Source organism: Rhipicephalus sanguineus, chromosome 4 (assembly GCF_013339695.2).
Source record: "Rhipicephalus sanguineus isolate Rsan-2018 chromosome 4, BIME_Rsan_1.4, whole genome shotgun sequence".
NCBI lineage: Eukaryota > Metazoa > Arthropoda > Arachnida > Ixodida > Ixodidae > Rhipicephalus > Rhipicephalus sanguineus.
Window position 1 is genome coordinate 86,354,635 of NC_051179.1, and position 17,274 is coordinate 86,371,908.

General features: G+C 51.0%; 1 protein-coding gene across 1 annotated transcript in view; it reads right to left on the reverse strand.

Moving 5' to 3' along the window:
- LOC119390371 (uncharacterized) overlaps positions 1-11,617 on the reverse strand; it is a 31,499-nt gene extending 19,882 nt beyond the window's left edge. The window contains exon 1 of the mRNA XM_037657977.2: positions 9,471-11,617. Within this exon, the coding sequence (XP_037513905.1) occupies positions 9,471-11,542 (2,072 nt within the window). The 5' untranslated portion in view covers positions 11,543-11,617. The remainder of the gene's footprint in view (positions 1-9,470) is intronic.
- Between the last annotated feature and the right edge of the window lie 5,657 nt (positions 11,618-17,274).

The window sequence follows — 17,274 nt, forward strand, 5'->3', positions numbered from 1 at the left end:
ATGCGGCCTGGAGAAACGAAGACGTGGACCTGGGCTCTGACCACAGCGTGATCGGCATCATCATCAAGGGACCCCAATACCGTGCTGTGTTGGGGACGGCACGTGTAACGGACTGGGACAAGATGCGGAAGGACACGCAAGAAGCAGAAGAGGCTTCGGAGAACGATGTGGAAGCCGACAGAAAGCAAACGTACGCCGAATGGGCGAGGGATCAGAAAAAGGCCCTCGAGAAGTTTACGCAAGAAATAACGACGACGGCGCAGACACCTTTCGTGGATGCCAGACTGGCACACATGTGGGCGGCCCGGCACTCGCTAACGCGGAGGTGGAAGCGCCAACGTCACAACAAGAAGCTGGTCAAACGTATCGCGGTCCTCAACAAACAGATCACCGAGTACGCGGCCAAGCTATGCCGAGAGACCTGGCTGAGCACTTGCGACGGCTTGCAGGGCAAGCTATCGGCACGGAAGACGTGGTGCCTACTGAGGCACCTAATCGACCCGCTGAGCAGCAAGACCGCAACCAACCGCAACCTCACCAAGGTCATCAACACGTACAAGGGGGATGGCCGAAGGCTACTGGAAGAACTGAAGACAAAATACCTCAAGACTGAGCGGGGCCAATTCCGACGCCTGAGAGGTACGAAGGTCCTGAAAACGAAGAGCTGGACAGACCGTTCACCATGACGGAACTCTGGTCGGCCATTGATGAAAGCAATAGCAAGAGCGCCCCCGGCAGGGACGCGATCACGTATAAGTTGCTCAGAAACATGAGCGAAGCGGTGGCCCGCGGCCTCTTGGGGCACATCAATGAAACCTGGGAGAGCTCGCGGCTGCCGGAAGAATGGAAAGAGGCTGAGGTTCGATTCATCCCGAAACCCGGCAAAGCGCTGACGATCGACAACATGCGGCCCATCTCCCTCACGTCGTGCGTGGGGAAGGTGATGGAACGTATGGTTCTTCGCAGACTTCAAAAACACCTGGAAGAAACGAACCAAATGCCCGCAACCATGTATGGGTTCAGACAACACCTAGGCACCCAGGACGTCCTTATCCAACTACAAGAACTTGTCGTCAAGAAGGCAACGAGGAACGCGCCGCGGGGGATACTCGCCCTAGACCTAAAAGGGGCCTTCGACAACGTGTCTCACGCGAGCGTGCTCCAAAATCTAAACAAGACGGGATGTGGTCGGAAAACCTTTGCTTACATCACGGACTTCTTGACGAGAAGAACAGCGACCATCAGGATAGGCGAGGAAAAGTCGGAACCTGTCGAACTCGGCGACAGAGGAACCCCTCAGGGGTCGGTTCTGTCGCCCCTGCTCTTTAATCTGGCCCTCCTACCCCTACCCAATCTGCTCCAGCAAATTGAAGGCGTGGACCACGCGTTCTACGCCGACGATATCACGGTGTGGACGAACCGAGCCGGGTCCAATGCCTGGGTAGAGGATGCCTTACAGAGGGCGGCAACGACCGTACATGACTATGCAAAGACCTGCGGGCTGAGCTGCGCTCCACAGAAATCAGAGCTGCTCATGGTCCAGCCGGGAAGACCCAAGAAGGAACCGCCGCCGAACGTGACCATCACCATCGACGGCATGGCCATCAAACCGACGCAACAGATCAGAATCCTCGGTCTGCTGCTGCAAAGCGACGGTCGAGCGTATGCGGCCGTCACGAAGATCAAGAACACCTCGGAACAGATATTAAGTATGATCCGAAGGGTCTCTAATCGTAACAGAGGCCTAAAGGAAGACGATGCAATGCGTTTAGTGAGGGCGTTCGTCGTATCAAGGGTGACCTACTCTGCCCCGTACCTCCAGCTAACGAAGGCAAACAGGGACACCCTGAACACGATGCTGCGTAAAGCAACCAAGCAGGCATTGGGCGTGCCGATCTACTCGTCCACGCAGAAACTGCTGGACATGGGCGTTCACAACACGGTGGAGGAGCTGATTGAGGCTCACTTGTCTAACCAAAGGGTAAGGCTAAGTCAAACAGAGCACGGCCGGGCCGTCCTACGGAAAATAGGATGGCAGATAGAACCACTTCCAACCAAGACGGCCCTTCCCGAGCAATGGAAAGAGGCCATTCAAACCAAGCCACTCCCCAGGAACATGCAACCGGGGAAGGACGACGGGAGACGGTCCGCGCGAGCCAAGTCCCTGGCCCGACAGCTGGAGGAGAACCCTAGAGTACTCTACGCGGACGCCTCGCTCAGAAAATACGACGACCGAGCAACGGCGGTAGCCACGTCCGTCGACAAGCTTATTGTCAGCGCGTCGCTGAGGACGACAGACCCAGCCATTGCCGAAGAAGTGGCTGTGGCCCTCGCACTCGTACAACCGAGCGTGGACTCCGTGGTCACAGATTCGAAGTCAGCATACGCAAGCTTCCGCAGGGGGTTGATCTCTCCCGCTGCCCAGGCCATTCTCTCCAAGCACAAGCCTCCGGGACGAGCCATCGAGCTCGTGTGGATCCCGGCTCACTCGAAGGTGGAAGGCAACGCCCTCGCCGACCACCACGCCCGAGAACTGTCCATCCGGGCCGAGGACGAGCCGGCTGAGCTACCCCATCCCGTGACGAGCTTTAAAGACATCACTAAAATGTACAGAAACGCGAGGTGCAAACTTCCTGTACCACACCCGCAACTAACCAGGCAGCAGCAAACGATCCTGCGGCGCACGCAGGCGGGATCGCTAGCGCATCCCGTTCTGTTACACCGAATGTACCCGGCGGAGCACGACACACTCTGCCCTTTCTGCAAAACGGAAAGAGGCACTCTGGCACATATCATAGCTGAATGTAAAGAGCTCAAGAACCCGCCACCTCCCCTTCCCCCCAACATCCCCAATTCTCAACCCCCAGAGCGATGGGAGACCTTGTTGTCCAGCCCCGCCCTGCCGACTCAGCTCGCACTGACGGCCAGGGGCCAGGAGTTGCTGGAGACATATGGGTCCCGTGAATAGGGAACCACCCCGTCTGGTACCTGCGCGTACCATCGAATATTCGGGCTCAATAAAGTTGATTCTCTCTCTCTCCTACGGCATAATATTTCCAGGGGCCTCCTATCCTACATAGCAGCAGCCGATTAGACACCACTGTCTTTTCGCGGAAGCGAGCACTAACTGTTGCACAAACTAAACGTGGCTCGTGGACACTTCTGACGAACCGTCGAGAAGCCTGGACCAATTAGGCCTTCGCTCATTCAGGCCCGCCGCAAAACCGCACGAGACTAATCGCGAGTGACGTAAGCTCGCATGCGAGCCTGCAGCTGCCACATACGGACAGAGACGCATCGGTCGGGGGTAAGTGGAAAACGGCCGCCCTGCCATCCATCAGGCCGCGATATCTGGTGCGAGGGCTATGCCCAAGAAGACCGACTCAGCCCGCTCTCCCCATAGTTTCCTTGCAACGCCACCTCGAGCGGGTACTACAGCATCCACGCTGCGGGACACGCTTACGAAGGCAGCGACCCGCGCGGCAGTCGTGATTTCTTTAATTCACGGAATCGGCCGATGACCAGAGGCTGTACGCAGCAGAGAGCGCGCGGAGCGATCCCCTAAAGCTGCCGCCGGATCTACCCCCACCGCGCCACCGCATGCGCGCTAATGAGGTCACAGGAGGGTCACCTCCGATCCTTCTGTGGTCCTCCCGAATGCGGCAATAGCGGGCAGTAATGTGCCCCGGGTCTTGGTACGCCGAGGCACCCCGTTCCTCGCATGCACTCCGGTTATATACATCCGCGTCAACGGGCTTCTTGAAGCTGAACATGCGGTCTCCGTTTGATGTTCGCTCCATGTGATTCGTTCGGGTCGCCAGTGGAATGATGGTATAATCGAGTGCGCAGTTTTGTTTTCGTATATTTTCTTTTCTCTATAGTTGTGCGCTGTCGGGTAAATGGAAAAAGCGGCGGTGTATGGGTATTTCTGGTGCCGTGGTCAGCTATGACTTAAAATGGGCGTGGTGGAAAAAGGGTTGCTGGCGCGGCACCGTGCACGTATAGAGAACTTGCATTACAAGGCGGGCTGCGCAGAGCGATCGCTACCGGTAATCATATGCGATTTCCGTTTCGAACGGGAACGCTGTAGGCACTTGCGCGTTGATGCAGGGACGCGGAGATAATAGAGAAAATATGGGTAAGTGGTATTGTTACGACGGTAGTTTCAAGTCATCAGGAGCAATAAGTGGAAAGACCTACTACAGCGATAGTGCACTTGAAGCTTTTTCGTTTAAAATAACAAAGCCATTGGGTCACTCTACAGGAGCGTTCGTACGCCTTCCTAAGCTGCGTACCAAAGAAAATATAGTAGGAAATAACGGATAGGATCGAACTGCGCAGCTATCTATGTGTTATGGAGCGTTTGTTTCTGTGATACAGTTCCGAAATAGTCGGAAGGAAAGCTTCATCTACACGCTAGGCTGGCTTCGTGCGAACGCTTCTTGTTCTACGGACAAATACTTATGATGAAATCTTTTCCAGCTCTCCCCAATGCTTACTTGGCACTGGCATTTGTCATGAGCGCAGAAGGTGTCAATTTCTGAAATGCATTTATGAGAGAGAGAGAAATGTTTTAATGAAAAGCTGGAGGTCTTAGCCTGGCTATTGGCCTGACATGCTGCTCCAGGTGCTGGGTGGTGATTTTGATACATACACTGATAACCACATAACACACACACACACACACACACACACACACACACACACACACACACACACACACACACACACACACACACACACACACACACACACACACACACACACACACACACCACACACACACACACACACACGCACGCACGCACGCACGCACGCACGCACGCACGCACGCGCGCACACACACACACACACACACACACACAAACGCAGGTAGGTTACACTGTTTATAAAGTTTCGTTTAGGCTCGTGGCCCGCAAGAAAGGTAGCAGCGCCTTCGTGGCGCCTAACACACAGGTGCTGCTTTCCCCATGGGCCCAGAATATGTCCCAGTTCTAAGCATGAGTTCACGCGTGGTGACATCGAATAACTATAGTGAAAACATTGGTAGAGGTACTGTACAATTAACCAAATTAGTTCAGTAGTCTAGTAGCAATGCATCGAGAGCGGATGTGCCTGTCGCATTATGTACTTAGAGCGCATGTGCAGTGTATAACATACGTTGTTATCTTGCGCACATTGTTGAAGGATTTGAAGTGGTTATATTACTACATGACCCACGTTTGTTTAACTGGCTAGCCATTTTATTTATCTGCGTTAGCTGGCTCGTCGTAAAGCTATCAGCCCACACTAAAAATGAGAGAAATTAAAAGCTATCTCGCGTACCTGACGTCGTTCTAGGTGCGTCTGATATGTGCTAAGATGCTACGTACAGCAGCACCAAGTTGCACATGCAGTGATATAATGAAAAATTCGCATGTCATCAACATATCTACATATCCTTTCACGTCGAGGTATAGAGATTAGCTTTATTGTTTTTTTGCAGCAGAGAACAAGGCTGTGGCTTGGTTGCTTTTCGCGGTAGCGGCGGCATTCTGGCGAGAGCCGAAGGCAGAAAAAATTCACTTGTATTTTGCTTTACGTGCACTTTCGGGAAGCTCACATGGAAGAAGCTTTTCTGAATGCCTCCGTTAGCGACTCTATCTCTGTGTACTGAACACCTTTGAAACGCGAAGGTTTATCACTACAAAAAATGACCACTGCAGACTAGAGCACTGCACGGGCTCGGGCCTACCCGAAAACCCGAGCCCGGCCTGGGCCGGGCCGGGCAATGTAGCTTTCACGGAGGGCCCGGGCCGGGCCCGGGCCTGGAGCTCCGGGCTTAGGGCCGGGCCCGGGTTTGAGGTAGCGGGCTCGGGTCGGGCCGGGCTTAGAGAGAGAGAGAGAGAGATAATAAAACGAGAGAAAGGCAGGGAGGTTAACCAGAATTGTAGCATCCGGTTTGCTACCCTACGCTAAGGGGAGGGGGGGAAAGGCAGAGAAAGATGGAAGGACAGCGGAGAGAAGAGCATGCGCGCGATAAAAAAAAAGAGATATAAACAATAGGAAGAGCTGTAGATCGGCAGTAACTAAAGCCTATTCAATGGCCACTGGCAGCCAAAAAGTTCAGTAGGCCTTAAACGATTTTCGCTGTGCAAGACAGTTCAGGTCGGCATTCCAGCACTGACTGTTCCGACAGGGGTCTGTCGTCAAGGCGCACAGACTGTCGCTAGCTGCTGTGTTGGCCCGCCGGGCTTAGAATTTGCTCAGTTCTTAAAGGGAGCACTAGAGAGTGAAAACACTGAATCGGTTTAGACTGATAAAGTGTACTCTGAGAACTCGAATGTCATCAATTTCATCATTATAACTTTATTTATAGCGGAAAAAAATCTGTCAAAGTTCCATTTTTAAATTTCGCTCCGAAATCTCTGCGCGGCCCGTCATGAATTTCAAAGTGTATTAGTCGTATTTTGGCGACACTCGCTCAACAAAATTTTCTAAAATTTAGTATGTCGATGTATGTATGACCCCCTCTGTGGCTAATGTACTTCATTTTTACCGATTAGGAACTACGTAAGCCCCAATAGACGCCGTCGGAATGTATGACGTCACGGCGCTTGCTGCGCGAATTTCAAGGTGGCGTCACTATCCGCATTTTCTATTTGCTCGTTTTCTTGCTTACAAAGAGTCTTGTCGCGGCGAGCGTGACTTTGGAATTTTAAAAGGGTAATTTTCTGATAATACACAAATAGTTTTTCTCTTTAGTATCCCTTAAAGTTTATTGCACATACGCTGTGCATGCACGTATGTTCCACATTTTATCTCGAAAAACAAAAAAAAAACGTTTTTTTTTATCTGGGGCAGGCTATTTGAAGAAGTTTTCTGAGGGTCAAGTAATGAACTACTCTTGCTTCTTGCATATGGGGCTACCAGAGTTATCTGAAATGGACGCGCGCTAAAAGTAAATAGACGAGACGCTTATGTTTTTAACATCTCTCTATTCCGTACTTTATTAGGTGCATCCGCTATTATTTTATATCTCAATGTTATTTTGTAATCGCAGTAATAAATGTAGTATAATAGATTTATACCTGTAACTTTTCATCGCAAGAACGGTCACAGAGTTCCAAAGTGGAGAAACGTTCTTGAAAGTCCCAGCCAGCCCTTCACTAAAACGCAAAGACTGCGCGGAGTATTGTTACATAGAATCCCTATAAAGACCCATTCTTTTTTCCTTCACGGCTCCCAGTGGTCATGTGACGTGAGATAGATATGCACAGCCTGCTTTGTGTGCCCACATTGTTAACGTCTGAGCTTTCGTCTTGCTACGCTATATCAGGGTTCTCGAACTCACCTCAGCTAACGGGCCGCATTCACGAAAATGTACTCTCGCCAGGGCCAAGACAGAGACGAAGGTAGGAGCGGGGATCGGGGGGACAGAATGTCTACTCACGTTGCCGTTTGAAAGAAGACCTTTCCCATAGCTCATATATGGGTTATTTCTGAACGGGATTTGGCGGCTAGATTCCAACAACATATAGATACCTATCTCCAAATGCACTAAAATCTGGCCGCCGATTCCGAAACATAGTTTTGTTTCACGGTTATGTATCAACAAATGGTGACCGCAGGGGGTACCTCGCGAAAAAAAAAGTTCTTTAGACCTGTCATGCTTGTGTAGCTCCGGAACGTACATATAAAGAAAATAAAGAAAAATGGACGAAGACAGTAGCGAGAGATCAGCGGGCCGCATGCAGCCCGAGAGAGCTACATGAACTGCCGCAACAGAGTTGGAATGTGCAGGATTAGTATAGGTCCACCGTTAAGCTCCCTATTAAAACTGATATATTGCGCTCCCTATTAAAACTGAGCTCATTCTGTCAATCACTTTCTGTCAATATCAGCTACAAAACGCTCTTGATGATCCTAATTGTATTTGCAGAAAAAATAGACGCCCGAACAAACGTTCATCGTACCCCCGCTCAGCTATATGTTTCCACCGTGAACCGCTTTTTACAAGAAATTATCGTAGGTTAAAGTGTAATTGTTAGCGAAACATGCACGAACATAGAGTAGAGATTTATCACTTGAAACGTCTCGATGTCGATTCCATGTACGGGCAACACCACCTAGATTATTCGCTCGGGCCCCTGTCGGGCCCGATCTGCGGTCGGGTCGGGCCGGGCCGGGTAAGCGAAAGATTTTCTCGGGTTCGGGCCGGGCCCGGGCCTCGCTTTGAGTCACCAGGCCGGGTACGGGCGGGTAAACTTGAACGAGTTCCGGGCCCGGGCCGGGTCCGGGCCGAGAATCACGGCCCGTGCAGTGCTCTACTGCAGACTATCGCGCGTGTAACTCGAGCGAGCTGCAACAGAAGCGCTTCGTCTCGGAAGCGAACTGCAGATCTTTACTGAGCCCCTTGCTGTTGGATTGTGCAAAAATCTGCGTCCCGGAAGAAGAACGAAAACCACAAACAATGGCGCAACGCGTTCCCTTGGAGCTGCGCCACTTGTCTACAGACAGAAGAGAAACCCGAGGGAGAGCCACACTCTTGACAAAAGGTTTTGTAACGCGTTTTTTCTTTAAGTGCTCGGCGCTCTTGCTATCGCTCCCCACGATACGCCGATGGCCGAGGCGCGTGTCGAAAGGTCTGCCCGACCGCCGCTTCTCGTGTGCGTGTATGTCAAGGACGTGCAGATAGCGAATAGCCCGTGGTCTATACGAGCGCGCCGTAAGGACACGAACGAGATATATTGCAGAGGAATACGTAACTTAGCCAGTGGACTGTCATGCAAATAAAAATAAAAGTAGCAGCAGCGAAAAAGCGGCATTTCCAGTAAGAACAGCTGTAGGATTCTGGCATAAGCAAGCGACAGCGTTCCACGGATCCAAGAAATATTTCGCAGCGCCAGAGCGACATCTTAAGGAAGACGGACCGCTGTGTCTTTTCTTTTTCCTTGCTCAGGTTTCCGCAGCACACGCGAATCGAGGGCAACCGTCGGCTACCTGCGGAGCACCGTATTTTAAAAGGCAGGCGCACCACTCACGCGGGCAAATAGATTCGCGGGGGTCACATAAATTACAGGAAGCCCGACATGGAAGGACGTCCGGTAGCAAGGAAAGGGGGACGACGCCACACGCTATGAAGCGGGTCGCTGGCGAAGCACGGGTCGCTGAATAGCGCCATAAATTGAGACGTCGCGCGGTGCGACCGCGTCTTCTCTCGGTAACGGGCACAATGAGGAACCACGAGCGCATTCAGCGCGGTCCGAGCGGGGCGCGCCTTATCCGGAGCAAGTTTTGCGGCTCGTGACCCGAGCGTGACCCGCCGGTGGAATAGCGGGAAACGCGCTCACCCCTCACCCGTGCGCGCAGTCACCGTTGGGCAAGGGGCCGCAAGAACTCGCTAATGAATCCCGGTCGCCCAAAGGTGAAAGCGCGCAGCGGCGCCAAACGCTTTACACAACAACAGATCGTATAGTATACACACTCACCCGCCGTCGAAGCGCGAGGCGACGTTCACGGTGCCCTCCGGTTCACCGTGGCCGCCAGATCCACTGCCACCAGGGGTCAGAGTGACGCAAGCGGAGCTCTGGTATGTGCGCAGGGGTTCTTTGTTTTCCGGTCCTAGTTCAATGTCCGTGCTGCTCGCCGGACGTCCGACCAATTCGTCTCTCCGCTGACTGGAGATGGTAATTGTGCGCTCGCTCAGCGTCTCCTTATTGGCAGGCGACGCGAAGCAAGTGTCCACATTTTCCAGCGTCTCGAAGAAGCTCTGGCTGCCACGCGAGTCGAGCAGACCGTTGCGGATAACGACGGTGGAGCTGGAGCAGTGCTCCGTCGTTTTGACGACTTTGGAGTATGAAAGCAGATCCTGCGCCGGCTGCAAAGGTCTGCGCCGTTCGAAGGCAATGCCGTCACTCTCGTCGTGGTATCCACTATGCTCGTTCACATCGGCAGGCAGCTCCTCCTCTTCCTCCGGGAAGCAATCTTCTTCCGGGCAGCTCTCGTGTTCAACGGGGGAGCGTTCGCGCTCCTCATGGCGTGTAGTCGGTTCAGATGAGCAGAAGTCGAGCTGTAATAGCTTGTCCAGAGCCATAGCAGCGGCGACGTGGTTTTCTTTCGCGTCCCCCAGCCGCCTGTCAACTTCTATGCCAACCTCTTGGTCCGAGCCTTCCTCTTGTTCTTGGAGAGGAGAGAGCGTGTCGGGTCTCGATTCTGGGTCTTCGTCCGATGTCAAGCGGTACTCCGTGTCGCCGCAGATGTCATCGCTAAGGCGCTGTTGCGGTGACGACATATCTTGAAAGGACTCAGGGGGTGCGATGGCCGACGGTAGACCCAAGACGTCGCAGAGTGCGTCCTTGCCGTCGTTGAGGATTCCCGGATCGTCAACGAAATCAAGATCTTGCTCGTCGTCGTCGACGCACGTTTCCTCATGGCCGTCAAGTTCTCGTTCCAGCTGCTCGAAGGGGCTCAGTACTTTCTCGAGATCGAACGTGTGGGACGGTCTGTCGAGCGACTGCTGCCGAGTGTGCTCCGAAAAACTCGAGTTGGCGGTGCTCGCACGGGAGAACTTCTCGATGACGGTCGACACCGAGCTACCGGTGTCGTCCGATTCGCACTCGAGTAGCTTTTTGTCCTCCTCGGCCAGCAGGTCCACGTAGAAGTCCGGTTGAACGGGACGGTCGCCCTTGTCCCCACTGCCGCGTTTCCGCATAAGCTCTTCCCATCCCGGAAGTCTCATGCTCAGCGACATGCCCGGAAACGCGGGCGTCGGCGACGGCTCTTCCGAGTCCGAGTAGCTGCACTTGGGCCGGCGTGGTGGCAGCGGCGGCGGAATGGAGGGCCTCCGCAGGGACGGACTTCGTTCAATACCCGAGGCATGCTTCTCGAACAGTTCGACGTGCTGTCGAACGCTTGTCGCGGGCGCTGATGCGGCGAGGTCGCTTCCGTTGCACCCTCCGATGGAAGACTTCCGCGGTGGAATTGGAGGCGGAGGATTCTTCCGAGCTCGGCCCGCCGACGTGTCACATTGGTGTCGAAGTAGTAGCTTGATACACACCGGGGAGTCTCGAAGGAGCGTGACGCAGTCGAGGCGAGTCATCGACGTGACGGGAGTGTCGCCGATCTCGAGAATCTCGTCGCCTTCCTTGATGGGCGATATCTTCCACTGCGCCCTGGAAGCCGGGCTTTCGGGTGTGATGGACTGGATGAAGACCCTGGACACCTTGTCGCCGGCGGCGGTTCCCCCGACGAACTTGAGCGCCATGCCCAGCCTCTCACCGGGAAGCCGGTACACGAGCACTTCCTCGGTGGCGCTGGGTGTTTCATCGACTTCTAGTAGCGTCACGTAATTGTCGTGGTCGTTCTGCCCCCTCGAAGCGACACTGCCACTGGCGGAGTCCTCGACTGATACGACGGTGACGAAGTCTTTCGTTCCCGCCGCCGATGGTTTGAGCAAGACCGGAGGCGGGCTCTGCTCGCCATTGTAAGCTGGCACCGGGTCGCTCAAGTCGGCGTCGTTGTAAACTTCCATGATGATCACGTTCTCGGGCAGCGTTGCCATAGAAGGAGGTGCTTCCTCTTTTCAGCCTGCCCTACATGTTGCTCAGTGTGCCACGCAGCGCCGAATCATGCCTCAGCTTTCGTCCACGGGCCGAACCTGTAATGAAAAACAAGCACATTAATCATAAAGATTTGTACACACGACGTAAAGCGCGATTATGCGATAACACGCACAACTTTTTCAACAAGGCATTTGAAAGGAACTTTCCGCAGGAAAACATCCATGCACTTAATCTCCTTATTGAGTAATGTGCTTGTAAGGGCAAGTGTACGGCCTATGTAACCGTTTCTTTATGTATTTATTTTACGGCGAAGGTTGACGGTAGCAAATTGTGTGCGTTCCGGGCGGTGAATCATATCCAGCTTTCAGGGACATTTTATGATTAGCGCTCCAAGCCGCCACTGCTGGAAGCTTGCCCGTTTTCAATGGGACAGGGTCATTTTTCGGCAATACAAAATCGTAGAGGCCCAACTTCCAAAAGTTCCCAAGAAGGCACGTTCTGGAAGTTGTACTGTACCTCACAAATGCAGCACTTTTGCCATCGGGGCATTACATTTTGTTCCCACGACGAGTAAAGCTTAAACAATGGGATCCTATGGAAGCCACTGAAATTTCGCCTTGTTTTTCAGGACAAGAACGAGCCGTCTGAACAAACTAGATTGAAACCTGCAAAGTTCCCAGAGATCTAAGTAGTATGAAGACACAGCTTTCATTTGAGCCTGCGATCATGGTTTGGCGTGAATAAAAACACGTTCCAAATTGAGGTTTTCTACAACGCGGTCGTGTCTTTGGCTTGCATCTTTCATCGTAGTATCTTGATAAGACCATTTTTATCGCCGCTGGCTCGGCTGGCGTTGTGGCCGAATCGGTAAAGCAGTAGCATCATGTGTCGCGCGTGGACGTCGCGTCGAAGGTTCGAATCCGGGAAATACTTTTTTTTCCTTTCTTTTTTTTTACAGTATTGCTCCTGTTTGCACGGGGGTACAGTGGGTTACGGTGATAGGCTGGTGACCCGAAGGACACGGGTTTTATCCCTGTCGCGGCTCTAGCATTTTCGAAGGAGGTCAAAATGCCAGAAGCCCTTGTATTATCCGCAGGGTGTCGGAACGGAACGAAAACCGACAACGAAAAACGAAAAAAACGATATTTTCGACCGGAACGAAAACGTAACCGAAAATTTATCTATTATTTCGTTCCGGAGTGAAACCGAAATTTTTTCTGTCGTTTTTCGGTTCACGAGAAAACTTCGCAATCCAGAGCAACTGAGCTCATGCATTGTGAGCATATCTCAGGGTACAGTATTAGCGCGTACCTCAGGCAGGAATTCCAAAGCAAAGATATGTTGAAATTGTGCGAAAAACAAAAACAGCGGCAACCAGAGATGTTTATATTAACGCAAGTGGACTTTTGCGTGCCTGTCACGCAGGGCAGCGTAGAGAGGGCATTGTCGGCGCCGAAGTTTGTTACAGCGAAAGCTGTTATGAGATCACAACAGCTGATTTCGGCGCCATAGTTGTCCGCCGCCGCCGGTGTCCGTGACCGCTATCCCGTCATATAAGAAAAAAAAAAAAAAGAAATGAGAAACACATTTCTAGGATCGGATGGGATATCAACCCGCGCCCTCTGCGTGGCAGTCGGGTCTTCCACCACAGTGCCACGCTGGTGCTTGTAACTCCTTCGCATGTCGGGCGAGGAATCGTGTTAATATATGTAATATAGCGTGGCAGAAGAGTAAAATAACAACCAGTCATCACACAATGCTAATAGCGCAAAGAGTGTGTTGTTTAATGCTTCCCACCAGTATTGCGAGGTTGCCCCACCAGAATTGGAATGACTCCAGAATCATTCCCCATTTTCGCGACCCCAGAATGGAATGGGGACAACGCTTGGACGAATGGAATGGAAATGGAATTAAGCGTCTCTTGTACGGAATGGAGTGGGAATAGAATTACGTCTTTTTCCGAAAATAGAGCACGTTTTCGTCTACGTGATGTTTTTCAAACTTCAAACATTAGTAAGTCAGAGCCTCTAAATTAACGATAAAACAGTATTTTTAAAATTGCTTGGCTGATTACAAGTACGGCACAATTATAAGCAACACGCCTACTAGAAACCGAGGCGTAAGTTAGTGTACAAACAAATGCATTATCCCAGCAGATATCGAAGCGAGAAACAAGTTATCCCTGCGCGTTGGTTCCCATTGATGGCCCCGCACGAAAGTGGCGAGTACTCTATGCACAGCCTGATCTTCATCTCACGAGTAGTTCAGTACCTGACACACGTAAATACCCTTTGCGACAAGGAAGACATTGCATATCTGCGCACAGGCGAACACAGAAACTTCTCCTCACCCCATCCATGCTTGCGAAACGCGCTTGATAAGTGAGTGCTCACGAGCCGTACGGTCCAGTGTTCCGTATTCGATACAAAGGCACACGGTGCCCGAGCTGTGCACTGTTCCAACTAATACCAGCAGATCTAGAGGATGTTATTCCCCATTAACCAAATTTAATTTTCACCATATTCACGACCGCTCCAGACGCGTGGCAAAACTGCTTAGTCTTCTTGAGTACTACTTTTGTCAGCATAAAAATACGCTATGTCGTCATTTTAGCATTAACGTATTTAAGCATAAACAATATTAAAACACCACCGTTCGTTCAAACATGCTGACCATGCAAATACTGTAGGTAGCGCGAGAACTGCTCCTATGGGAATTAGTATGGGTGGTTGTACTGCACTAGATATGTCACCAAGCTACTATCCCTCTACCTTGTTAACGTGTTTTGCGTATTTTTGTAGTTTTTATTGCATCTGATGACATCAGCTTTATGGGGCATTCATTCTTAACTCGATAAAACTATCAAGATGCATTTCCTACGTCGATGAGCTACAGGATTGGAATTGAACTGTCCGGCCATTCCCAGAGTGCGAATGGGTTAAGTTTTTTTCATTCCGAGGAAATGAAAGGAATGGAATTGCGGCAAGTTCTAATTCCCCGCAATGGAATTGAAATGGAATGGAGGCACCCATTCCGCAACACTGCTTCCCACCCCCTGCCAAGTGCTCAGCCATAATTCTTTATCATCATCAGTCACAGCACAAATTGCACATAATGCCTCTCAGATGTGTAGCGTGTACCACGAGACTCCGAAGAATGACGAAAAATGGCATAGTGGGAACTCCTCTACTTCAGAAGAATTGGGATGCTTTATGGCGGAGTAGGTACCTTACATGTGTACTTGTATTATTACCCCAGGAGATTATCCAACGGGCTCCACAAAGTACGCTCTTCCAGCTTTCGTTGTGACTGTGCTGATTAATCCGCGCAAGCCTGGCGATCTTTTTATCAGAACTGCGGTCTCGCACATCAGAGAGTACACTCAATGACGTGCTGCTTCCGAGATCGTGGTCACTCCCTTGACACAAAGCGCCCATTAAAAAAATTCGTATTTGTCTTTTGAGAAAGTAGATCTTATGACTTTGAAATGAATACTGGTTTGTGCTAGTTGGTAGGAATTTGTGGTACAGTTATTTCCGCCCTCTGAAGAACGTATTTTACCCTTGTCCCACTTTCCTAATAGAAGGGCAAGTAACTACATCACAAATCTAATGTTCTTTATGATTACCTTAACTTTAAAATTTTGCATAAAAAAACCGTTACGAACCGTTACGGAACATTTTTTTTCGTTCCGGAACAGAAACGGAACGGAACTTTTTGCGGTGGAACGAAAGTAAAACCGAAACGAAATGTTTTTCGTTCAGACACCCTGATTATCCGGAGCCTTCCACTATGGCGTGCCTCATAATGAAGCCGTTGTTTTTTACTGAATCAGAGGCTGGGTCCGAGCTAGTTGGTATAGCGACATAATGAAAACGGTAAGCGCACGGTAAGACTGGAACAAGAAGACCGAACAAGAGGAACAAGCGCTCTGTGTGTGTCGTCATGTTCCAGTCTTACCGTGTGCTTATCGTTTTCATTATGCCGTTGTTTTGGCACCATTTGATTGTTGGTACATTCGACTGGTTGTTTTCGAGCGCTCTGGAGACGTGCGTCACGTTCAGCTGGTCGAAATTGAACGCTCTGACTACGTTCGGCTGGTTCTTTCAGAGCACCACGCTGCATCTCTGAGAGCTCTCACTTTGTACTCGGAGTCCGACCGGGATCTGATCACGTGACTCCCGCGTCTCGTGTGTTTGCTACAGAAGAGGCGGTGACGCGTATCCTTTTCCGGCCTCAGATTGCTCTGGCGAGTGGCTGCAGGTACCGCTCGGACTCAGTCGTGTGAGCACAAAATTTATGATTGCTTTAATGGCCAAGTTAGGCGTCTTTTAAGTGTATGTACGTTATCCTCACGATGCAGCAGCCACTGCTGCGGAACGTTTAAAGAAGTCCGTTATGTTACGTCCGAGCGTGGTTGCCGAAAGCCATGGGAAGAAATATGTCGTAGGTATTCCGTACACTCATTGCGTATCTGATAGGCTAACGAAAGTAGGAAGTAGACACGGCGTTAACGTTGTTTTTACGGCAGCCAATAAGCTAAGTAAGATGTAATCGCCGCTATGCAGAGAATGAATGAGCGAGTAAAAGACAAGGAATGACCGATATGAGAGGCAAAGCTCCTTAGGGCCTGGCCTTGTCGTTGTCCGCGTCCGACACGGTCCACGAAAACGAAACCGACAGAAAACAAACATTTGTGAACCGCAACCGAAAAAAAGAAACATCTGTGAAAAAAAAATACACGGGCAGGCGCTGCAGTGAAAATGGGTATATATAAGCGCGTTCCACACATAATCTTTCTGCCGTGGACCGTGAACGCGCGCTCGCCCGCGAAAGGCAACGTCGACGCGTACAGCGAGCTACCACCAGGGGGATGTGCATAGAGCTTGTCATTGCCAACTGCAGGCTAGATCCGATTGAAGAACCATCGACTCTGCATTTCACGGACCACAAAGCAGTAATGAAGGGAAAATGGAATCCACAACTCAACATGACATAATATTTATGACCAATAAACATTTTATATGTTGTCACGCGTTGTCAGTCATTTACATGCGCGAGTGGGCAATGTTACGGGAGATTCAGGGTTACCGAACGATCCCCAGTGCTTCACCGATACTTAAGCGCGACAGACAAGGACAAAGGGAGGTGACGACAACAGAAGCGCTGTCCTTGTCTGTGCGCGCTTAAGTATCGGTGATGGAAAACCAACTAGCCCAATAATCAGTGCTCCCCAGTGCTTCGCCCACGCATCATCATTCACTTCGTGGATATGCGTGGCTTTTGTTTTGTTTTTTTCAGTGAAACATGCGGACAAATTCACTGATTGCCTACAGGTGTGGTGTATAGACTATTTTACGGATGGGCTCGGTTCCGGCATATTGGGCTGTTAGTCTTGCCCTGTGGTATCTTGAACAAATAAATGAACTGTGCTGCGGCTGACGTACGCACATGATAACGGTTGGGTTGGTACGTTCGACGTTTCTCTCCGCACCGTTCCATGTTTGTTGCTGATGACCATATTTCCGACGACCTACGAATATGATCGCCACTATATCGGTCTACAGCGCACATTGCTAGTACTTCGACTTCTCATTACCTCGGCACAAATTCGCCCAATGAAGAATTTTCATATGTACCACCTTGTGTTTTGCGTACTTCACCATCACGACTAGGTGACAATATTTCGGCAGTTCTTTATAATGAGGATCGTAAGATTGAACATGTCTGT